The following is a 25,164-nucleotide window of genomic DNA, read 5'->3' as shown; positions in this document are numbered from 1 at the left end:
TGGCAGTGACACGTGTGGGGAGCTCAATAAGTTGCGATAATCCGAAATCGGAACATATGTGAAGGAAGTGGTTAGAATTGGAACACGAAGAAAGAAAGACTGGACTATCATGATTCCACTCAATGTCTGGGAAGTTGAAATCTCCTAAAAGAAAAATGCTCACATCCGGAAAGCGCACAGAAATTGTATTGAGGCAGTCGTGTAAATCTTCACAGAAACTAATGGGGCTTGACGGTGGTCGATAGCAGACACCAATAACAATTTTCTTAAAACGCATAGTTATACAGCACCACACAATTTCTAAACTAGTCACTACGGCAACACGAAAGCATTCAATTCGGTCGTTGACAGCAAGTAAAACACCACCACCTTGCCTTTCATATCTGTCACATCGAAATATGTTGTAATTTTTTTCACAAAAAAAATAGTTCACTGTTGGACACGTTATCAGACAGCCATGTCTCTGTTAAGGCAATAATATCAGCGCTACAATCATTTATCAATGCACTCAAGTCATCTCTTTTGGGCAAAAGACTTCGTATGTTAGTAAAAACCACACTCAGACCAATGTTCTCAATGGCAGTACCACCACCCCTGGCGGGCCCCTACGTTCCAGTACCAGCTAGAGTTCGACCAGAGCGAAGGGAGCGCGGAGACTGAATGGGTTCACTGTTTAGAGCAGGTCCAATTTGAAACACTAGGTCAGTTTCCGCATTATATCCATAGCATTTGCCATTGGCAATTAGTTTGTTGTGCCTTAAATTGACTTTTAAATCAAACTCTTTCGCATAGTCAATTAGCCGCTTTCTCGCCTTACGTGTCGCCGCAGAAAAATCTTCACTCATAGATAGTTCCTTTTCCTTCAGCATCGATCGCTTTGAGTGCACCTGCACCTTGGTTTTATGCGCGGCGAATTTTACTATCACGGGCCTGGTTTTGTTCTCGTCGAATCTACCGATTCTGTGCGCACGAGCAATGGAGTCACTCGTTAAAGAGAGTTCTAATGTTTCAGCAATTAGGTTAAGAACTTTTTCTTCACATTGCTCGTTAGTCTCGGTAGAGCTATCATCAAATCCATAAAAGATAAGGTTGTCACGCCGTGAGCGGTCCTCGCTATCATCTAAACGAGCACGCAAAGCATGTGTTTCCTTTTGCACAAGTTCAAGTGCTTTACGTGTATCGCAGAGATCCCGTTGCAAGTTTTCAAAACCAGTCGCTACGTTTTCTACAGCTTCGAGACGCTTTCTGATATCGGCAATATCGCGTGTTGCCGCCTGTTGGTCTCGCTTCAACTCGGATAAGTCGTCAGACATTGTAGCCTGGGCTGCTTCTATGCGAATGGACCTTTGACGTATGTCATCCAGGATTTTCGAAATTTCCGGGAGCGGAGCATTTCCAGGACCAGGGTTACTTTCTATATCACCACATATCAACAAAAGAAGAACACTGAAGGGTTGCAGCACTGCTCCTGGGCGTGGAAGCACAACTAAACACCGGTCATCAGATTTAAAACATTCATAAGGAAGTTGACTGACCTGCACAAGGAACAGAGGCCAGCGTGAGGCCATTGCTGCTGCGGTGCTTCCACGCCCACTGACAACGATGCTCGGGTTGCTCGGTTTTGTTGCCGACGTCAGCGCCGCACTTGTCGTTGTCGATGTTCCTCCGGATGCCTTGTTTGCAGCGGTCTCCCAGCGCCACCACTTGATTCAAGCACACGACGCAACTTGGCAACGAAGAGTTGAAGGCTAGCGCGTCAGGATTGTTGGGAAACAGATCCAAGGACGGGTCTGCGACGACGCTCCCGCAGGCCGGAGCCGATGAAGGGCCATACCGGCAGGGGTCCAAGAAAGCGCCGAGAAACTGCACAAGGAACAGAGGCCAGCGTGAGGCCATTGCTGCTGCGGTGCTTCCACGCCAAGAAGACAAATGCGTTGGACTGGGACATCATTACCAAACTATTGTCTTCTTTTACATGACCTGGTTGGTTTTTATTACTTCCTCTTCAGCAAATGTGCCGCAGGTTTCATGCTCGGGCCTGATTTTTCTCCCGGTCACGTGGGTTACCTCTTCTTGCAGTGGTGTACCCCCAGCGTGTGGGACCTCCGAAGGTTTCAGTGAGGGTTCCTTCCTGTGCGGAATTTCGGCAGTTGATGTATGCTCGTATATCGGATGCGGTTCGAGCTGGCTTGTCGGCTGGAGCGCGAAAGGGCATTTTGCTGGCGCTGTCTTGTTCTGGGAGCCGCGTAGTTCTTTTTATTTTTCTTAGACCACTTGGAGGAGCGCCTTCAGGGGAATAGTTTGAGCCGCTGCCTTTCGTGTCATTGACTGTCTCCGTACTGCAATAAAATAGTGCCGGCGTCTTAAAAACGCCTGCACAACACTACCACATATAATTGTAGAAACATTTCACATTGAAATGACGGTTCACTATGAATAAATAAAGTCTCTAGCTATTTCACACACATAACGCGATGCAACAGCACAGTGAATTCGTTAGGTTAGCTGTTTCCATGCGGCGCTACTGAGTAGGAGCTATTGCAAGAGTAATAAAATAAAGCGCAACCAAATAGCACAGCAATGGTACGCAACAATGGTCCAAGTCGTAGCAAGCGCGTATAGACGGACATAGATTAGTAGCTTCGAATAACATAAGAGAGCAAAGAAATTTTCAACACGTGCGATTGTCTAAAGACACTTGAATATATGGTGATCGGACATTAAATTCTTCGCCCACTCGATCGCAGACATCGCACACAAATCAGCTTATTGGCTTCTGTCCACGCTCTTTGATAAGCAGTTGAAGTGGCACTTGTCTGCATTTTCTGTAATTAATGTGAAATCACTGTCAGTTGCGAGCATAGTTTATAGAAGGCTGAGCTGAGCAGCCAATCTGTGAGTCTGCACCAATAGCCGGACCAAGAACCAGCACAGACCACAAATCGCAGAATGCCCCAGTAGCTTTGCTACTTTAAATGCTCTGTCGGATTAGCGTGGTTTCTTTACTGAGAGAGGCGGTGACCCTTTATTTCGACTTTCATTTCAACTAGCACAGGAGGCAATATTTTAAAAGAACCACTCAAATCACACATCCATCCGGGCCGTCAGCAAAAGTTTGGCCGGAAGGTGGTGCAGCCTGTTTGATCAGCTGCTTGGCGCGCATTTTTGAAGGCTTTACTCGCAGATAACAGCAGTTTCTTACTGATTACAGGAAAGGAGGCAAGCTGGAATGTGGAATTCCTTCTCTTGCAATGCATAGTGTAATATACAGCATTGTGCGCTATGTTCAGGCCCGAATGAGCCGGTAATTTTTGCAGGAATTTTTTAAATGTCTCACCACTAACTCTGCAAGTCGGAGTTCCTTTTTTTTCCTTTCACAGACCACTTCTGTTTATCATCATCATCAACGGCCTGACTACGCCCACTGCAGGAAAAGGCCTGTCCCATATCTCTCCAATAAATCTTGTCATTTGCCACACCGCCACGTGATCCCCGCCAATTTTGTCTCATACGAATTTCTTTGGAGGAGAAATTCGAGGCCCGTGTACTGTGCGATGTCAGTGCATGTTAAAGAACCCCAGGAGGTCGAAATTTCCGGAGCCCTCCACTACGGCGTCTCTCATAGCCTTAGTCGCTTTGGGACGTTAAACCCCATAAACCAACCAACCATCACCCGCCCACCACCCAACTTTCTTCCGCTCCGCTACGTTCGCCTTCTCAGAGAATTCAGTCCGTTGCCCGTAACGACCATCAATTATTCTGCCCTTGCATAACATGCCCCGTCTAAGCCCATTTCTTCTTCTTGATTTCAACTTGGACGCCATTTACCCGCGTTTGCTCCCTGACCTAATCTGCCCTCTTCCTTTCTCTTAACGTTGCACCTATCATCGACCTTTCCATAGCTCGCAGCCCTCTCCTTAATGTAAGTTGAGCCCTTTTTGTTAGCCTCCACATTTCCGCCCCATAGGTGAGTGTCGGTAAGCTAAAGCTTTTCTCTTCAGGCATATTGGTAGACTGCCCCCTCGTAATCCGAGAGAACCTGCTAAATTCACTCGACCTCATTCTTTACCGTGTAATTGTTTCCCTGTATTGATTTTTATGTGCGCTGAGTAACTGCTCTAAGCAAACGTATTCCCTTCCTCGCTGCCCCTTGTAAACTCCCGTTCTCTCTCAAGAAGGTTGAACAGTACTTTCGTTTTCTGTATTTAATTTTTACACCCGCCGTTTTGCTCTCCCGGCTACATAATTCCGTGGGCGACTTAGCGGGCAATGTCACCAGCGATTCGGAGATGGCTAAGGTGTTCTCCATCAACTACTATATCTAAATCGTCTAAATCCAGGCCTCAGAATACGTCCTCTGCACAGGCGACGAATAGCATTGGCGAGATCGTGACTCCTTGCTTGACACCCTGCCATATTGAAATGTTATTGCATACCATAGGAGGGCTAAGTCGGCTATGCAGCCGCTATATAAATATCTTTCAATATTTTTATTTTGGGGTCATGTATACACCCTGACCTCTTAACGCCTGCATGACTTCTCAGGTTTTGACTGAGTGAAATGCTTTCTTCTAATCTACGAAGCCCGTAAAAATGGGCTGGTTGTACTACATGGCTGAATCTATCACGTGAATAGTATTTTTAATAGTTTCTATTGCTGAGTAGACTTTGCAAAAGCCTACCTGATCCTTTGGTTGATTGAAATCCGCGGCTGTATTTAAAAGAACGTCAATTTCGGCTAGGTAGAGCATATTGTTTGAGGCTGAAAAATAATAGCGCTAAAGGGAGACAATCACAATAAAGAATGGCTGGCTCTGAATAATGTCGGATGGAAGTTAGCGCATGTCCTGCGTTGGTCTTTCTTTTGGTTATCTCCCTTTAGTGCTTTTGTTCCTCTGTCTCGAATAATGTCCTGTAGGAAAGGGACAGTAAGCTGGTGGTCTGTCATTTTTTATGCTCTTGAGATCTCTTTTGTTAGAGATTAAATTAATGCTACCGATGATCTCCTGTTCAGGTTGCTGCAAAAGCTGACGGAGGGACTCGCGATCAAAGGCACAGAGCGATAATTAGATGTGTAATGCTTAGCAAGCAAAAAATCTGGCGACCTCTTTCTTCTTCAGGAAATGCACGAATTCCTCCGGAAAAGGGGCAAGATGGTCTCGGTTGTGCTACCGAGGGAACCAGAGCGCCGGAGCACCTACTTCTCACCTTACGCCTACGCGCAGTACGTTTATATTTCTATAAGGCTGTGCCCGCCTGTTGACTCATGTTGGCCCCTGTTTTCTCTGCATAAAAACTGAGCTAAAGCTTCTGCAACAGAGGTATTTGGTGTGTGGCGCTTAAAGTAACGCCCAGCAGTCCAGGCCGGCATCTTGTGGGAAAAATAATAGGGTGAGACTTAAGCTCTGCCATAAGGGTATGACGCGATTGCGGCCTGTTGTCTTCTCTAATTACACACATACTGATTAGTATAAAGGGGTGAGATAAAACTTTCCGTGAAAAGCGACACGACATAGATGTTAACTCCTGCTTGTTCCTTAGCCATCCATGTGTGGCTTGCGTGGCCTAGTCGGTAACGTGTTTGGCTCGCTACCCAAGTGTTGTGCGTTCGAATCCCGCCTGAAATTTTGGAAAAGTTTCAAAAGGGAAAATATAATTATGTAAGTTAAAAAATCAAAGTAAATTAATTGATCAAGATAAAAAGGCAAATAATTTCAAACATGTGACGACATTGAATTTGCATTACATGCCAAAGATTAAGCATTTTAAAGACGAAGACGAACATTCTGTGCAGCGGCGGCAGTGCCATCGCTGCGCGTGCTTTGGGCTTGCTTTGGCTGACCGCAGACTGTTGCCGCCCTGCTCCTTTATTAAGGTCCCAGTGCCTTTAATAAACCCCCGTCTTACATTTCGGGGAGTCGCCGGGTAACGATATCGGCTCTGGAGCTCCGTAACCGCACTCTTCCAACACCTGCTATGCCTGTGGACACCCAAAATCAAGCCGTGCAAGTATGCCCACCGACTGTCATCTGTTCCGGCTCCCTTCGCCAGCGGGACCCGGCTGTCTTCAGCGGAACAGATAAACACGACGTGGCAGATTGGATCGTGTCTTACGAACGTGTGAGCCTCTGTAAGAAATGGGACGACGAGACTAAGCTCAACAATGTCATTTTTTATCTTACCGGTGTCGCCAATTTATGGTACCGCAACCATGAAGGGGACGTTGGAACTTGGTCGGCCTTCAAGACGAAGTTCCCCGAAGTGTTTGGTCGCCTAGCTGTCAGACAACTCCGCGCCGAACAGCGCTTGCTTGAACGGTCGCGGCAGGTCGGCGAAAGCTTCACTAGCTACATAGAAGATGTAATCGCCCTCTCCAACCGAGTGAACGTCAGCATGCCGGAAGCTGACAAGATAAAGCAGATCCTGAAAGGTATTGATGATGACACCTTTCAAATGCTGCTAGCGCGGCACTTGGGCACCGTTTCTGAAGTCATCACGCTGTGCCACAGCTCCGAGGAGCTGCGGAAGCAGGGGGTCCTTAATCGTCAGCACTCAGCTCATGTAGAGTCACTTGCTGGTCTGACACCCGCAGCTGATAACTCCTCTCTGCTGCAGCAAATCAAAGACTTTGTGTGTGAGGAGGTGGCCCGTCAGCTTTATCTTGTGCCTAGCCCTCAGGGGTCGCCACCATATTTGAGTTATGCCAACGTCGTCCCAAGACTTGTCGCCAGTCCACTGACTTACGCCGAGGTCGTTGCTCAAAATCAGCCGCCTACGTACTCTACAGTGTCAGTGCCCGTACCAGCGCCGGCAACTTATATGCGACCCTCTCCACGAGGCCGAGATCCCTGGCGCACGACGGATAACCGGCCTATTTGCTACACCTGCGGATTGCCTGGGCACGTAGCCCGCTATTGTCGTCGCCGTCTCCCAGTCTCGGCACCGCCGGCCGGGTACTGGCCTCCAGCGCGTCAGTACCCTGCGTCTGCTGAGCGCCGTCCGTCGACTCGTCCGTTCTTCCCCGACCGCTCACCACTTACCTATCGCCGTTCCCATTCGCCACGACGCCGCTCCATCTCTGCGATGCGTCGTCGTCCTAATAATTCTCAAGAGGAAAACTAGATGCCGCAGTTCCTGAGGCAAGAACTGCGTCCCCATCAAACTACCAAAGACCTCAGCTGTCACCTGCGAACCGTATTGACCTTTCGGTCGAGGGAATTTCTGTCATGGCCCTTGTCGACACTGGCGCCGCAATTTCAGTAATAGACGCACAACGTTGTCGCCGCTTGAAGAAAGTTAAGACGCCAATTGCCGGTCTCTCGCTGCGCACGGCCAGCGCTCAGTACATCAAGCCGTCAGCAGCTTGCACAGCTCGACTTTTGATTCAGGACGTCCTATATACAATCGAGTTCATCGTCCTGCCGTTTTGTTCCCACGATGTTATTTTGGGCTGGGATTTCCTCTCTCATCATGCCGCGGTCATAGATTGCGCTCGCGCTGAAGTCGGATTCTCTGCCTTGCCCCAATCGCTGCCGGACGCTGCTCTCTCGTCGCCATGTATTAAAGCCCTCGTCGCCGAAGACATCGACCTGCCTCCGTGCTCTGCCGTCCTTGTGCACCGCTGTTGTGACCCTCTCCGTGATGACACTGTACTTTTCACGGCCGCTCATACTTTTCTCCGCCGGAAGTGTGTTCCCCTGCCTTACGCCGTACTGACTATTTCTGTTGGCCTATCCGTACTGTGGGTCTGTAACCCGTTCTCCTGCCCTAGTGCTTTGCGCCGTGGCGAATGTGTCGGCAGTGTCCAACCCATCGCGTCTATTATAACCCGTGAGGAGACTGACGAAGCATCAAACATCAATCTCACTGCGCTCAGCCCACCATCTTCTACGCCCACTCCTTCCTCTACAAAACTGTTTCTCCGCTCCATCGACGCAGATCTTCCTCCGCCGCAGCGCAGGTAGCTTTTCCACTTGCTCCACCAGTTCAGCGCCTCCTTCGACTGCCATCACAGCTCAGCTGCCTTGTCCAAACCTCGACTGTCACACATCGCATCGACACAGGTGCCCACGCTCCTCTACGGCAGCGCCCCTACCGTGTGTCGACAACCGAGCGCCAAGTCATTGAAGATCAAGTCGACCAAATGCTCAAGAGCGGCGTCATCCAGCCCTCAAGCAGTCCTTGTGCTTCGCCAGTTGTGCTTGTAAAAAAGAAAGACGGCTCCATTCGTTTCTGTGTAGACTGCCACCGCCTTAACAAGATCACGCGCAAGGACGTATATCCCCTGCCACGCATCGCTGATGCGCTAGACTGCTTGCAAGGTGCCGAAATATTTTCTTCTTTAGATTTACGCTCCTGGTACTGGCAGGTACCCATGGAAGAGGCCGATCGCCCTAAAACAGTCTTTGTAACCCCTGACGGCCTATATGAATGTACTGTGATGCCTTTCGACCTTTGTAATGCTCCTGCCACCTTTGAGCGGATGATGGATACCATTCTGCGTGGGCTGAAGTGGAAGACTTGCCTCTGTTACCTCGACGAAATCGTCGTGTTTTCGCCTGACTTTGACACTCACCTCTCCCGACTGAAGCACGTTTTGACCTGCCTCTCTGACGCCGGCCTTCAGCTCAACTTAAAGAAGTGTCAATTTGCCGCCCGCCATTTTAGGCCATGTTGTTTCTAAAGACGGTGTCCGTCCGGACCCTGCTAAACTTCGTGCTGTGGCTGCGTTTCCTCGACCTACTTCTATCAAAGATCTGCGCAGCTTCCTGGGTCTGTGCTCCTACTACCGTAGGTTTATACTCAACTTTGCCTCAATTGCTGCACCTTTGACACAACTTCTGTCCGGCAGTTCCGATCTTTCTCAGTGGTCCCAAGTTTGTGACGACGCCTTCGATTCTTTGCGCCGTATCCTCGCCGCATCGCCGATACTGCGCCATTTCGACCCAAATGCACCAACCGAGGTCCATACTGACACCAGTGGGGTAGGCATCGGCGCCGTACTCGCACAACGGAAATCTGGCTTCATCGAATACGTCGTTGCCTATGGCAGCCGCATGATGAAAAAAGGCTGAATCTAACTACTCGGTCACTGAAAAAGAGTGTCTGGCGATAGTTTGGGCCCTTACCAAGTTCCGCCCTTACCTCTAAGGCCGCCCGTTTGAAGTTGTGACCGACCACCATGCGCTATGCTGGCTTTCCTCTCTGAAATATCCATTCTGTCGCCTCGCGAGGTGGGCCCTTCGCCTCCAGGAGTACGATATCCGTGTCGTGTATCGTATTGGCCGCAAACATCAAGACGCCGATGCTCTATCCCGCTGCCCACTTCCAGCCAATATTTCCAGCCTTTCCACCTTCGACGCCTCCTCACCGATGCTTCACATCAGCGCCATGCCTTCCTCGCAGCGTGCCGACCCATGGATCTCTTCTCTTATTGACTTCCTCACCAACCCTACGGCTGCTTCGCCTTCGCGCGCTCTTCGCCGCCATGCTTCCCATTTCTCAATACGTGATAACCTCTTTTATCGCCGCAACTGCACCTCAGACGGCCGCAAGTGGTTGCTAGTTATTCCCCGTCACCTTCGCTCGGAAGTCTGCGCCCATTTTCATGCTGACCCGGAGTGTGGTCATGTCGGAGTGTTCAAAACCTACGGTCGCATCCGACTACGATATTATTGGCGTGACATGCACACATTCATCCGCAAATACGTGCGGTCATGCGTTACCCGTCAACGTCGCAAGCCACCTCCTCATCGTTCTGCTGGAGAATTGCAGCCGCTACCTTGCCCGCCACGCCCATTTGACCGCGTCGGCATTGACTTATACGGTCCCCTCCCGTACACTTCGGCCGGCAACCGTTGGGCTATCGTCGCGGTTGACCATTTGACAAGGTAATTAGAAACCGCAGTCCTTCCAGCCGCCACAGCCTCAGAGGTGCCCTCGTTTATTTTAAACCGATTCATTCTTCGTCACGGCGCCCCTCGCGAACTGCTGAGCGAGAGAGGCCGCGTCTTTCTGTCGGATGTTGTGAAAGCACTGCTCACCAAGTGCAATATAATTCATCGAACCACCTCCGCATATCATCCGCAAACCAACGATCTCACCGAGCGCTTTAATCGTACCCTCGGTGACATGTTGTCTATGTATGTCTCTTCAGATCAGTCAAACTGGTATCTTGTCCTTCCGTATGTAACCTACGCGTATAATACCGCAACGCAGTCCACTACCGGCTTTTCTCCTTTCTTTCTCCTTTACGGCCGTCACCCATCTGCTACCATCGACACCATTCTCCCGTACCAACCCGATGCTTCCGACTATACACCTCTTTCTGAAGCCGCCCAGCACGCCGAAGACTGACGCCGCATCGCCCGTGCTCTCACGACTGACACCCAGTGCAGAGAGAAATCCCGCCACGACCTCAGCCAAACAACACCACACTTCGCCAACGGCTCCCTTGTGTGGATCTGAATTCCGACGAATACTCCGGGCTTGTCATCAAAATTTCTTGCCAAGTACCATGGCCCATACCGCGTACTGGAGCGCACATCTCCAGTTAATTACACTGTAGAACCTCTCAACCCATCTTCTGATCGCCGCCGCCGTGGACGCGAGACTGTTCACGTCCAGCGCCTCAAGCCATACTACGACCCAGCCGGCCTGCCTGTTTCCTGAGTCGCCAGGTTGGCTCCTTTTCTCCCCGGGGGCAATTGTAGAGACGAAGACGACCATTCTGTGCAGCGGCGGCAGTGCCATCGCTGCGCGTGCTTTGGGCTCGCTTTGGCTGACCGCAGACTGTTGCCGCCCTGCTCCTTTAATAAGGCCCTAGTGCCTTTAATAAACCCCCGTCTTACAGCATTTTGATTCCAAACATGACGTGACGTTTAAAGTGAGCTTTGTGAGATGTTTTAATAGCTGCGCGAGGTCATGTACCTCTGAAGTCATGACCCTGTCGACGAATCAGCCTTCTTGGCTTAAGGTCAACGACGCCGACGTCGGCTTCGCTGCGCACACGGGGCTATGAACGCTACCGGTTGAAATCTCACGACAAGAAGCTGACTGAAGATATATTTTATTCCACTGTGCCAAAAATTAAATCGAAAGAACAAGACGTAGAAGTTCAACCATTGAATTCATTTTTGCCGTTTTTAGCAATTGTTTTTGCATGTTTCTCAAATTTCATTTTTTAAACATCCATAATTATTTCAGAGTTTAAAACACTACTAGCTGTAGCTGTTGTTTGTTTGCTTAAGCTACTTCTAGCCATTTTGTCCTGGCGTGACAACACCTGATAAGCAGCAACTGTGCAATATCTCCTCTTTGTTTTCACCTCCTAGATCCCCCTTTCCTCCTGCAAACTTTCTATTCTGCCCAAATGATAATGTGAGCCTTGGGCATGAACTTTGAGGTCTCTCTTCTGTGCATGCCCATCAGGTCATTCTTGAAATAAAGACGTTGGTCCGTGGGGCTGTTCACTATATTTACTTGTTACTTGTCAGGAAGCCTCGCGTTATGCTAACCACATTCCCTTTCACCTTTACACTCGCTTCCCTATTCCCCGCTTCGGTAGAAACATTTTGTACTATCATTTTTCCATTACCTGCTGGCTCTTTTCTCCCAATGAAGCAGAGCTTTTTGATCTCATTTTGTAAATATACGGGAGTGGATGCATTCCAGTAAAGAATGAGAGGATGATGTGTGCTTTTTGAAGACATTTAGATCCCAGAAGAACATTGAGTGCTTTCCTCAGTCCAAGCTGATGAAATTTTAAGCATTTTGGAAAATTTGCTGATTTGCTTGGAGCCAGTAGCTGGGGCTGGCCTCACATAGGGAAGCTGTAAATCTCTGCAAATTTGTCCAGCCGGACGAGCTCACATTCGGACTAAATAAATATTGTTGAGAAACTCAGCTACTTTTGAGTATGCTGGGAGCGCTACGGAACCAAAGGAACAATTTTTCATAGCGCACAATTCGAAGAGCAGTGTTTGCAGGCCTCGAGCACTCTACTTAGTTTATAGTAGCATGAATTGCATCGGAATCAAATTCAGTTAGATGCGTGGCCATGGGTGCTGTTAGTGTGCTGTGCAACGGTGCCGCATTTGTCATCAATTTTTTTTAGCAATGCATGGCTCATTGTCATACATGTGGGTCGTTATTTTAATTGTTGTTGTTGAGACTGCTTGGTTGCTGTATCGAAGACACTACTTATTACATAGTAAGGCACACTCAAAAATTTTCATGTAGCTGGCAAAAAAAAAGGGAACTATCACACACTGCTTTATTCAAGGACTTTATTTGTGCTCCGCTTTTTCTCTATTTTTTTATATCCACGTGCCCGTCACATTGAAATCAGCACCTCTTGTAGATAAAGATCTGTGTTATTCAGTTCGCCCCCCTGAGGCTATTCGAAGGCCTTTTTTTAGGCTAGGCAGCATTCAAGGCAATGTGTACTCAACCTTTCACCTTTCGTGTTACTGTTTGGAGATCATCAATACCTAAAGGGTGTTCAAAGTTCGACTTTACTCATTTAAAAAAAAATGCGAAACGCCGTACGCTAATGCCGCTTTCGTTCCATGGTAATGAGGCCAGGCGCACAGAAATTGGGGTAATAATTGTCCGCAGAAATTTAGTAAATAGCTAAAATTCATTAATTAATTTTTTATTGCCTGATGTATACGCATGCATAATTGTAGAGGACTTGGAGGCATTTGATTTTCAGGGCTATTTCATTCTGTACAATTTTAGTAACACGCCTGTGCCCTGAGGTACGCATGTCTAGAATTTCGTCCCAGTTCGTCTAATTACGCATGCACCTCCCTCGTACGACGCAGCTTTAGCGTATGGCACTCTGCCATGCAAGAGCGACCGGCGACGCGGATGACTTTTCGTGATTCATTGCTCCCCAAGGAAAAATTTGCTAAGAGAAAAGACTGATTTTCAATATCGCCTTTCCTCTCAAACAAAACTGGCACGGTTGCATGAAATCCGCAGCCGCCATGAAAAAGTCGATGCGACCACCACTTGTACCGTGCATGCAAGCGCAGGAAGTTGGAAGCCATGGTGCTGTGGAGTCACGACCTCATCGAGCGTCCTCGCAAGGCGACCTGCCCCTCCCCGATAGGCAACGAGCGTGGAGTTCACGGATCCAAGCTGCATTCGCTGGTGAGCATCGACGTTTGTCACACTCCTGTACAGGTAAAGCCGAACATTTAGAATGCCTTCGAAGCGCCAACAAAGTTACCACCAGGCTCCTACAAATTTTCCAATGGGGTTTAGTTTCACAAAAGAGCAGGACACAGGTACAGTCTTTGTCAAAATTTTCGAGCCCGGGGTGTTTACTTCTTAGCCTTGCAGTGGGACTCCTCAAGCATTCTGGGAAGTCCTACCCATTGAAGGAAGAAGAACCAGAAATCTTGCCCAGAGGAAATTTGGAGCGCTGGAGATGCATCACGAACCACACAGTGAGGCTCAGAAGCAAACCCCCTGGGCTCCAAACTTTTGACAAAGGCTTTACTTCTGCGAAGCTTCGTAATCCCTGTTTCTTCATGCTTCGAAACCCAGGATTAACATTGATCCAGAGTACTCACTTAGCAGCGCAATGAAAAAAATCCAAGTAAAGCGTGCTTGTGTGGTCAATTTTTATACCAAGAAGCAGTGAGAAAAAACAGCGGCAGCTTGACTAGGGAGATCTTAGAAGTATGGACCATCCGTGGGTCTCGTGAGCAGTGCCCCAGAGCAGCATGTCTGGTCCTATCGAATAAATAAAATCTTTCTTCGGGAATTTACTTCAGGTAGGTAAAAAGGGCCTGCAGGTGACCTTCGGTTGGTTTTCTAAAAGCGCGGAAGGTAAAATACAAGATCAGTTCTCAGCGTAGCATCGTCTCTACAGGTTTGTTCGTTTCTCCTTTGTCGTTTTTTGTCATTCACTGCTGAAGTAATTGAACTATGCACTTTCTGGATCAGCTGTCTTCCTTTTTGAGTTCTAAGATGTCAAAAACGGAAACAAGGAAAACGGTGGATACCTGTAAGACGTTCTGTAAAACGAAGAGGCTATAATCTGAACGTGAATTGTGTCATTTCTGTTGACTCTTAATTTGGCTTGGAGTATAGTGTGTTCTCTTGGACGGTATTTACATAAGATATAGACTTTCCGGGGTGTATGGTGCAGCACTGCCGATGTCACCCGGTTTTGCTCGCTTTGCTCGTTATTTTAGGTTCAAGCTCGCTGTACTGCAAGGGTGAACACCATGTGGGGCTAAAGTAGACGGAATACACCAAAAGGATGCGAAATCTAAAACGTCATTGAAAAGAGGAAGATAACTTTCCAGCCTGGTCCTTAATTCTGCGTGGCTTGTGGTGATGCGATATAAAGCTGAGATGTCCACCGGGGCGCAGACTGACGACTGGAAGTGTTTATAACAATGTTCAAAAATAAAACTATCGGCAGGTTTGACGATGCCTCAACGCAAATTTCAGCGACCCTTGGGGGGCGGAGAGTGAAGCTTAGGATGTTTGTAACCCTGGATGCAGGTTTATCCTGATTTGGTGCTTCAATTTTAGCCTAGATCATTAATTTCCACTAAAATTCCACTAAACTAAGCCACTAAATTCTGCCTAATCATCGTGACATTTTGCATCGGATGTGCTAGGCGTACACCATCCCCATATGAACGGGAAACAAGGTGTTGACCGCTATCACTGCAGAACTGTTGGATAGTTTATTCAGTCTACATTTCCGTCCATCTCCGTAAAAATTGGCTGTCGTTTAGCTCTGGTTAAACCTGGAGTGAAGCGATAGCTACAGCTGGCCGAGTGGGACTCGCTGAGTCGAATTGCAAAGTCAGTCTTTCGACGCTACGTTTCTCTGGGCGTTCCTTCTTCATCTTCGTCCCTAGACGTGGATTCACGGTTACTGCGTAATTTCTTCTTCTTCTTTTTCTCAACATGAAAATGGCACATACTAAATTCCTTTTCTCAACTTCATTTTCTTCTTTCACTCCCAATTCCTTCCTTCCTCTACAAACGGATGACGGGTGTCTACCGAGATATGCGAGACAGTTACTGCGTAATTTCCTTTCCTCTAATGCAATTTTCATTTTCTTCATTACGGCCTCTCTTTCTGTTTCTTCTTTCGCTGCCACTTCCTCCCTTCATGTATGGTTCAGGTGTCCACCGAGATGACATAGAATTACTGCGTCATTAATTAGTGAGCTACAGGGCATGACTACGCTTAGGCTTCGTCCTAGTTAAGCGATGTCATGATATTGATGATTTGCTTGAATAATTTCTGATATCACCAAACGGATGGCGACTGTCCACCGAGTTATGTGAGACAGTTACTGCGGATTTCCTTTCCTCAAATACAATTTTCATTTTCTTCATTACGGCCCCTGTTTCTCTTTCTTCTTTCACTCCCACTTCCTCCCTTCCTGTACAGTGCGGTCCGGGTATAGTGCCAGTATATTCTAGACACTATAGTTCGGGTGTCCACCGCGGCGGTTGCTAGGCAAGGGCTCTTGCGGCGACTCCGGCGCGCAGTTGCAGCCACGACCATACGGCCGAGATGCGACCACGCTCGACAATGCGAAGTGGCTGTTGTAGTGAAGCCATAGCTTTAAAACTTTCCTTAGGACCTCTAGAGATGCACGGATCTGCCGTCATTCTATTCTGTCCGCGGAAGTTCTCTTTCGCGTAACTGCTTGTCGCTGCGTTTTCCAATGTTTAGCTAAGACCAAGGAGCGACTACTGCTCGCGCAGGCCGGCGTCTTGGAGTCGGTGGGCTCGTCGTACGGCACCGAGGAGCAGACGCGGCTGGTGATGTCGCGCATGCTGCTCACTTTCTCGCTGTCGGGCTTCTACTTCGACCTGGAGCAGCCAAACCCCATGCACCGGGGACACCCGCACCCCCCGCTGCCCCGCCATGTGATAGTGGACAGCGCCAGCTACATCGCCTACCACCAGGTGCGCGGCTGGCCGCGTGCAGAAACCCTGACATTACCCACATAGGTCTTATGCAACCTCCCACATTTTGATGCTTTAGGGGCAAGGGCCCAATCATGAGCACTCGCCGGTGTCGACGTATGTATGTTGTGTATAGGAAAAAGTCACCGGCCACGCTCGGCGGGTGGAAAAAGCAGAGAGAAGGAATTGGCCTATTTAATAGCAGGGGAGAGAAGGGAGAGGCCGGAAGGTGGCCGCCATGGAAATCGCTACAATCAGAAGTGAGTCTCCTCCCTGCCTCATGGTATTTCTCTTGCAAGTTGACATAAACCTTGCACCTTGCTAGACAGCCGCATGCCCCCCCCCCCCCCCCCCAAAAAAAAAAAAACGGTACCTTTGAGAAATATAGGTTTCATCCACCCAGAATCTTTACAGCTGCAAAAATTGCTGCATACTGCACGAAGGCTTCAAATTCTAAGCTCATTGTAAACACCCAATGGAATTAAGCGCACTTTAAATGTTTTCTCACTTTGCAGCAGCAGCAGCAGCCTTCAGCACACGACGCATTTTTTTACGCCTTTTTCACAAAATATAGCGGTGTTTAGCGAGTGCGTGAAACTATATTAGTTGCGCAGAATAGTGAAAGGAAGAAATATAGGCTGGCGGGTCAGGCACAATCCTCTTCCACGACGAATCATTAGAGCATGCAGAGTGGCAGGCGTGTGTTTGCAGTTGTCGCCTCTTTCGGCTGCGCCTGCCGTCAGCACGAATTCTGCCTGCACAGCGTGAGCTGGTGATTTCTTTTCAAATGATGTAGCTATATAAATGCCGGAGGAGGAGGCGAATGCACATGCAGAGTGGTCGTATGAAAAATTAAGTTGCAGCTGCATACGTGTCGCTGAAGTCACCTAGCAACGGCCAGACGACTTTCATTCAGGATGGAATTTGCTTGAAGAATACTGCCGTATACAACGCCATGTAGCCATTGTTTTCTTTGCGACCTTCACCATGTCCTACGATTAGCAGCCCTGTGCACAGACAGATACCACAAATTGCCGCCGATGCCCGATGCCATGACGAAAACGTAGCGGCATCAATCATCAAGGCAATGAACTCTGTTGCGTCTTTATAGCTTTGCATCAGAATTTTTTAATGCTTGGAAATTGTTTTTGGTCGAAATTGGTTCGGACACAAGCGCTCAAAAAGAATTTCGGCGGACATCAAATGATTCCAAGTTATTTTTTTCCTTTAAGTCCTTATAGGGCTAACGCGTGTAGTTTTTTTCACAAGCAGCTAATAAAAAGATTTACTACGCGCCACAGGTACCAGTGCTAAACATTCCCAAGTTTTTCAATCCTAGATAGCTTACTATGAAAAGGTGGTTGATTAGTTTTAGGAGCAGTGGACATTATCATCATCATCAGCCTGACTAGGCACACTGTAGGGCAAAAGCCTCTCCCATATCTCTTAAATTAACCCTGTCGTCTGCTAGGTGTAGCCACCGCATTCCCGCAAGTTAACTTAGCTGAGCTAATATAAGGGGAAAGTACCACTGCTAATTTCCTTTCCTCAAAACGGAACGGATCATGCAAATGCGCATGATAAACAAAACTGGCGAGCAGTTGCGCTCATAAGTGTAATCACAGTACATGGTCCTGCTTGTTTTCTTAGTGTTCAAGTTTCGACTTTTGTTGGTTCACAGACAATCATTCGATAACTTTTTTGTCTGTTATAATCATTCAGAAGGTTACGTTGCATCATATACTCTGAGCACGAATACACCTATGTGGGAGTGAAAAGGGAGCAAGCCGTCCTCTAGAGAACTTCCGTTTACAAAAGTGATTGCGCTAGATAAACGGCTTACTAGCATTTTGAAGTTTTACGTTTAGAATGTACTTACATGCGGTAACAAAATTGTTAGGGCGTGGTATGGCTGTGAAAGTACTGTAGTGCGAGAATTGTGACAGTTCTGTATGCACGCGGATTCATAATTAGGTCCAGCTTACCCCAATTTTCTCTTTGCTGACGTTATATTGAATTGAAATAGTGAAAACCGTGATCTGTGTGACACACTTGATGGCAAACGCTCTCTATATTGTCTCTCCTTCTTAGACGCTGTAATTTCAAGATTATGTGCTGCAACGCCAACAATAACAGAAATCAAATTTACGTTAATGTCTCTGCCTTCGACTAAAAATCATTTTTGACTGTGACAGAACGTTGCTGATAACGCCTCGCCTTGACATGGAGTGAATCTTTATTGGAAGGACTAGCGATAATTGCTTAAATTACTAACTCCTTTGCTTGCAACCAAATGAGCTCTTAAAAGATAACATTAGCGCGGTCAAGGCTCGAGGCTAAACTATTTCAGCGCATATGGAACAACACCTACCTGTTCTTCAAAAGTGCGGGCTCAGGAGTATCCTTGCTGACCAAAGGTTTTGAATACTCTATGAAGGTCTCGTAAATGGCTTTAGTGACCTCGTTTGCACATGCATATTTCCAGATATGTGGAGACAAGCGTTGGAACACTACATACAACGCAGTTACTGGGTGTGTAGAAATGGTCGGTGAGCACGGATGGATCTCTTATCCTGGAAGGCCACGCAGAGAAATTCTGGTAAGCATACTCCCGCTCAGTTTTTTCCTGAGGACCTCTCCTTGACCCACTTTATTTAGTAGCACATACATACTCGTTTTATCTCCCCGGTTACATTGTCGTAAAGTTTACCTGCGATGGCCATTTAAAGGCATTTCTGTTGAAACTGGAAATGAATCTCTGACCTATAAAGCCGTCTTGGAAACAATTATCTCATTGCGTCCGAGAAATTTCTCTATTTTTGGCTCTTCCTAACTAGCTACGCTTCTCTAATCATCGTGGGAGTTTCTCTAGCTGAGTGATGTTACGTGGACGCAGTTTATATGCTGATGAAAAACTTGGAGGGAGAAATGAGTTTTGAGCAGGAGTATTTCTGTGAACTTTGCATTTTGACGACTATTCATTCACCGACCACACCACGACACTCCGCAATCTCGAAAATAAAGTTCTTCAAACATGAGAGCGCTAGAGTTTTAGAGTGCGAGTGAGACATCATATTCTGTGGTGCTCTGCGGCATCTTCATCCGAATGTCATCACTTGTCATAGGGATCGAAAAGCACCGCTCACGCGCAACATGAACAAAAGCTGGTGGAGGACACGTCAATTCGACCATGCCGGAACTGGATCACTTGATGGCGTTGCTAAGAACTGAAATCGAGTACCTTGAGAAGCGTAATTTTGAGGAGTGACAGCACAGGGACATCAAACATGATTGTGTCGTGGCCGTGCTGGAAAGCTCAGGAGGTACATCATACTACTTGGGTACTCCTGGGCAATACTCCAATACCTGCCGAGGTCTATGTCTTCCGCAGGTTGTGTCAGCATTTGTCTTGGTCATGATACGCCGAACACACTCTCCAGGTGGAGAAATGGTTTCTTTCTAGGCACATGCGTTCCATCCGCTGCGCACGACATTGCAGTAGCAAGATTACCTGCTGCACCTGTGGGGGTGACCAGACGTCAACTATCAGCGACGCAGGCGCGAACCAGAAATCTCGCCCAAGTGAGGTCGCAGTGAACGCCAACAGAAATGTATGTACCTCCCTCGGATCGTCATCGTGCATCACTGTGCAGAAGATTTGTGCATGGCCACTGACCACGAACAGGTGCCGCAGTGTCCAAAGACTTTCCATGGAAGCAGTCACAGCATGTTCAGCACGGAAGTGCTGTGAAGCCATCTCCTGTTAAAATCAGTGGGATTCATCACAACTGACTTGAATGCCTTCTCGCCTTCTCCAGCGCGTCATAGCAGGAGGCATATTAACAACGAACCATAGAACTGCGCTTAAAATCCAGTTTTCTTACACTGAACTCGTAGCACGCCTTTTGAGATTCCTCGCGTTCGCCAGAATAATAAATATACGCCCGTGTATTGGTCCTTCGTGGAATAGATTACGCAGCTGTCACGCACATCGCGGACGAGCGGCTATATATCGACGTCCTCCCGCGAGGTGGCGTAAGCGTCGTTATCAGCGCAGACAAAATGTGGACTGTTCTGACGGGACAAGCACTCAGATCGAGCATGGACAAAAGAACCATTGATTTCATGCTTGTATAGACAATTCCAGACATGATAACATCTCTGAGATCGGAAAGAGCCACTTAACAAATTCCTGTCTTGCGTAGAGCGACTCATGCAACAGAAAGTGGCATTTCACTCCTCTTTTCATTAACATCTGAGGGTTTCGAAATATTAGACCGCGGTAAAAATGATCATTTGATCAGCGTGACAATGCCTGACATTCAGCAAAGAGATTTTATTGCGAAAGCAATACTGCTTGCACTTTCAGCCCGTCGCGTAGCGAGGCCGGTAGCTACCAACCGCGGCCTAACTCCCGCTCCTGCCGCGCGCGGCGCGCTTAGCGGTCTGTTCGGGTGTCCACCGAGATGACAGAGAATTACTGCGCCATTTTCTTTCCTCAAAAAGCGGTGCGTTCAAAGGGCAAGGCATGACGCAGAAATTCCATGTCATCTCGGTGGGCACCTGAACCACAGGAAGGGAGGAACGCCACCACCCGTTCGGCTCGATGCCTTGCGCGACGCAACGCTTTTTGAAGAAAGGAAATTCTCTTTGATCTCGGTGGACCCCCGAACCGCACCGTGCAGGAAGGGAGGAAGTGGGAGTGAAAGAAGAGGGAAGCTTCTAGACAATCATCCAATCAGTGTTGGAAATGATGAATTCTCTAGACAATGAAAACTGCAAGAAGAGTGAAATGTTCTTCGGAGTCCAAGACATGTATTTCAATCTGGTTCTTAGCCCGGTCATTGTTTTAAAACGCTTTCACCCAGATAGACCGGTGGTGGTGGTGAAAACATTTATTACGAATGAACAGGAGGTATGTTTGGATCAGCCCGTAAGGGACCGATCCTTACAAGCACTAGGTGGAGGTCCCTAGTATGGGACCCCAGTGGGTGGTGGTGGTGAAAACATTTATTAATCATAGAGAGAGGTGTTGGGGGTCATGACCTGGAGGGTCACGCCATTACAACCAATAGGTGGGATGCCTAGTCAGGCACACCATTGGCGTTTGCCGCAGCCCGGGCGCGCTGCGTTAAGGCCCTTTGGGCCTCGAGGGTGCAGCAACCGGACAGGGTTGCCTCCCAGTCCTCTCGGGTGGGGTTCGGGATAGGGGGTAGGGATGGGTTCTGCTGGCAGGCCCACATCATGTGGTAGGTGTCAGACACCTCCCCACAGTGTGAGCACCGCCCGTCGAATTTAGGATCGAAATGCTGTAGAATTGCCGGGCACAACATCGTGTTGGTGAGCAGGCGCAGGAGTACCCGCTCGTTGACCTTCCCCAGCCCTTTGCATGGGGTGGGAAGAGTTTGGTGCGTGGATTTGTAATAATCGCATATTTCCTTAAAAGTGTAAATCGGATTAAAATGGAAGTCCTGGTCGGCGTCGGGTCCCGTGGCAAATGCCCGGAGAGAGAGCGCGCGGGCGGCGGCGTCGGCTGCCTCATTTCCGTGGACGCCTTGGTGACCTGGAGCCCAAACGATAGATCGGTGCGCGGGATCCGAGTCTCGGCTACAATTTTGATAAATACGATAAGCTAGGGGAGTAACCCACCCTTGCGTGACGTTTCGACAAGCCCCTCGAGAGTCGGTGATTATGTATTTGGGGGAGGTGTCAGAGGATGCCAAAGCGATGGCAACCTCTTCTGCGTGAATTGCTGATTGGGCCTTGAAAGTAAGGGCGTCTACTGTTTTACCCTCGTGGACGACCACAGCCGTGTACCATCCCCTGGAGTCCGGGCCGGACGCGTCCACGTAGAAGACTCCTGGTTTGCTCCGAAAATGGCGGTCCAAGGCTTCCGCCCGCGCCAGGCGCCTGCCATTATGATCCTCTTTGGACATATTGGTGGGGAGAGGCCGCACGTGGAGGGCGCGTCTCCAGTGTACGGGAAGGCGGCATCTCTCCTCTGTGAATTGAGTGTGCTGGATGTGTAGTCGGGCTAAAAGGCGGCGACCCGACCCTGTTTTTGTGAGACGAGTGTATTGGTTGTTGAGGTGGGCCACCCGAAGCTCCCTAAAAGTGTTCACCATCCCCAGTGCCATACGGCGGCTGGTAGAGGTAGAAACTGGGAGGTCCAGCGCTCGTTTCATGATTTTGCGGAGGATGACCTCGAGGGAATCCTCCTCCTGTTTCCGCAGGTGGAGGTAGGGAGTCGAATGCAAGATTCGACTGGTCACGAATGCGTTCGCGAGCCGCAAGGCGTCTTTGCATCGTAACCCACCGCGCTTGTTGGAAACCCGGCGGACAATGCGGCCCACCTGGTCCCCCACCTGCCGGAGCTTGGCGAGTGTTGTGTCGCAGCGTCGCTGGTTGTGTATGAAGAGTCCAAGGACTCTGATTTCCTTAGATTCGCGAATGGGACCGCTTTGCAACGAGAGATTGATTTGGGTCGAGCATGTGCGCGAGGGACGCAAATGCACGAATTCCGATTTCTGCGGGGAGCATTGCAGACCACAGTCTCGAGCATAGCGGTCCACTATGCTGGCGGCCGTTTGCAGGCTGGTCTCCATATCCCCCAGGCGTCCTTGCGTAGCCCAGATGGTGATGTCGTCGGCGTATAGCGCGTGCTGGACCCCTTCGACCGCACCAAGCAGGGCGGGTAGGCGCATCATGGCAATGTTGAATAGCAGAGGGGACAGCACCGCGCCTTGTGGAGTCCCCCTCGTGCCGAGCAGGAAAGGTCCGTGCTCTTCGTCCTGTATTCGGATGTAGGACAGTCTGTCCGTGAGAAATTGTTTAACGTAATTGAAGGTATTGGTGCCGCAGTGAGTTTGACTCAAATGTGTGAGTATGACCTCGTGAGTTACGTTATCGAACGCTCCTTTCAGGTCGAGCGCATGGACAATTTTATCGTTTTGGGGGTGTGTAATGGGGTTCAAGATTTCGCGGTCGAGTTGGAGCAGGACATCCTGTGCGGATCTATGTGGGCGAAATCCGAACATTGTGTCCGCGAAGGTGTTGTGTTGTTCGAGGTACTCGGACAGCCGCTCCCGCACCATCGTCCATCGTCGTGGCAGCCGAGCAGGGTTGCCTCCGAGTCCTGCAGATGGACCGGCTCCTTAGAGCCACGTCATATCCTTTACAATTTTAGAACTTTTGGTGGCACAGAAAGATCGCATCTCGTCCGTTGACAACCAAAGTGATTTTACATGCCATGCAATAGTAAAATGGGCTCGAAAGCAAGTTTTCCTGCGTACATAAAATTTCTGTCAGTGCCTAGCGCATAGCACAATAATTGTGACCACAATGACTACTTTGAAAAGAGGGCATTCTCCCAGTTGGGAAAAGTTTGTAAGGCTTGAGATCTTCAGAAAAGCCCAAACATCCTGCTATCCTTCCAACATATTTCTGCTTTCTTAATTGCTAGACCACACTGCGAAATGACGCCTCTGACTTATGACCCCTCAGGTAAGCTGTGCGAGGTCTACTGCATTTACCGAGCGTGTACTTTGTTGAAGCAAGTGAGTCCTGACTGCTTCTTATGCAAACCCTACTAGAACAGGCCAGCACATGTCCGCCATTCTCAGAGAAAAGTTTTGAAAGTCAGAACAGTGTAAGATACTCTTTTGGAAATATTAAAAGTAATGATCTCTTGCTCTGATCTCTAGCCAAATCTTTTATTTAAAATATTCCCATCGATCGCACCGAACAGTTAAGACTGCCGTGGAAAAACAGTGGGGAGCTCTTTTTACGATAGCAAAACGTGAATAGAAAAAATGCGAGACTGCCGTCGGGTGACTTCAGGATGTATTGATTGTTATGGAGAAAACTTCCATTATATGAAGAAAATGCGGTCATGAACGGCTTCTCGCTGAAAAATGCTTTTGTCCAGATTTTTTCCCTATGAGCGCTCCGATGCTCCGATTGCGAGTACAACCTTGCTTCAACAATGCGTTTAAAAACGTGGGCATCTATTTCGCAGAACTGCTCTTCCTGAGCTCACTCAGCGAAGAAAGTATTACATTGAACTGTTCACATGGGCTCTCTCGCGGACAGTTCACTTGAGGCTGACCCCTGACAAGTTCACCATTGCTATCCTGATATGCTTACGTCATATTATCACCAGAAGGTGACAATATGGCGTAAGGATTGGCTCTCATATATTTTATAGTCCTACAACACCAAGGCCTTCTAAAGGGGTTTGGCGATCTCGTTCGTCAAGCATCTCCACCACGCCCCGAGGTGGCGAAGTTGGTGGGAGCGGGTTGTGAGAACCATAACATCAGACCAAGCTGCTGCGCTGATTCATCATCACGGTGCGGCTCAGAAGACGGTTTCCTTGCAGCTAAACGCACGCATAACGTCATTCAGCAGCCATCAGTTTGTCGATTCTTTCGCATTATGCTTATTACCACGACAGCTAAAAATAATAAGACCTCTGGCAATGAAACGCCTGGGCACGTGTGTTCGCACGTTCTGGATACCATATCTGGCTATGGTGCGCGCATTAAAGCGACTTTGTTCGTAACGCTCAAGAACCCAGTCCTACTCGCTGCACGTCTGAACAAAAAGTATAATTTTGAAGCAAGGACGTTGAGGCGATACCTCCCCGACGACTGACTTACTGAGTGAAAAACTTTATATATGAAATAAAACTCAGGGGGGCACTTTGTTCACCTAAAGTACGGTGAGGCGAAAGCCTTAAGCGCGGTGTTGCTGCTTGTGTCACTGATGTGTGGTTAAGATGTTTAGCTTCGCCTCTAAAAGCGGAGCGCGACAGCGTGTTGCAACGCTGCCAGGGAGTCCATAGAACGCCATCGCCCGTTCGGTTCTATGCCTTGCTCGTCGGTAAATTGGCTTTTGAGGAAAGGAAATGTGTCTGTCTCTCATATCTCGGTGGACACCTAAACCTCGCCGTAACGGGAAGTGAGAAAGTTGGGAGTGAACGAAGACACCGTATTCACTGGACGCGCCTTTGTTCTTTCCAAACCATCGAGCTGGCATGGCGGAGTCTTCAACTGAGCATACTACAACTCCTGGTAGCAATGAAAACATGCGTGGTACAGTCAGAGGTTATCTGCGTGAAGTTGTGCTTGCGTGCAGAATGTTACAAGTGCGATTTTCAATGCAGTACCTCTCCAATGTCACCAGGAAAAAATCTGTAAAAAGATT

At 48.5% G+C, this 25,164-nt stretch overlaps 1 protein-coding gene across 1 annotated transcript; it reads left to right on the top strand.

Annotated features, from left to right (window-relative positions):
• Positions 1 to 5,123: 5,123 nt before the first annotated feature.
• LOC149325467 (uncharacterized) lies at positions 5,124 to 19,708 on the top strand. The gene is made up of 5 exons (XM_089564296.1): positions 5,124 to 5,224; positions 13,041 to 13,158; positions 15,754 to 15,957; positions 18,443 to 18,556; positions 19,643 to 19,708. The coding sequence occupies exons 1-5, from the start codon at positions 5,124 to 5,126 to the stop codon at positions 19,706 to 19,708; spliced, it is 603 nt and encodes a 200-aa protein (XP_089420422.1).
• The last annotated feature ends 5,456 nt before the right edge of the window (positions 19,709 to 25,164 follow it).

This window comes from Amblyomma mixtum, chromosome 10, assembly GCF_055824585.1.
Source record: "Amblyomma mixtum isolate Tamu chromosome 10, ASM5582458v1, whole genome shotgun sequence".
Lineage (NCBI taxonomy): Eukaryota > Metazoa > Arthropoda > Arachnida > Ixodida > Ixodidae > Amblyomma > Amblyomma mixtum.
The sequence above is the reverse complement of the archived record's forward strand: the minus strand, read 5'-3'. Positions and strand labels throughout refer to the sequence as shown.

What these genes read in the sequence shown, in the direction of transcription:
- LOC149325467 (XM_089564296.1), top strand. Translation starts at nt 5,124, where the DNA reads ATGCACGAATTCCTCCGGAAAAGGGGCAAGATGGTCTCGGTTGTGCTA. An exon ending in TCACCTTACGCCTACGCGCA is followed by an intron (nt 5,225 to 13,040) that starts GTACGTTTATAT and finishes ATGCAAGCGCAG; the next exon opens with GAAGTTGGAAGCCATGGTGC. An exon ending in GATCCAAGCTGCATTCGCTG is followed by an intron (nt 13,159 to 15,753) that starts GTGAGCATCGAC and finishes CTGCTCGCGCAG; the next exon opens with GCCGGCGTCTTGGAGTCGGT.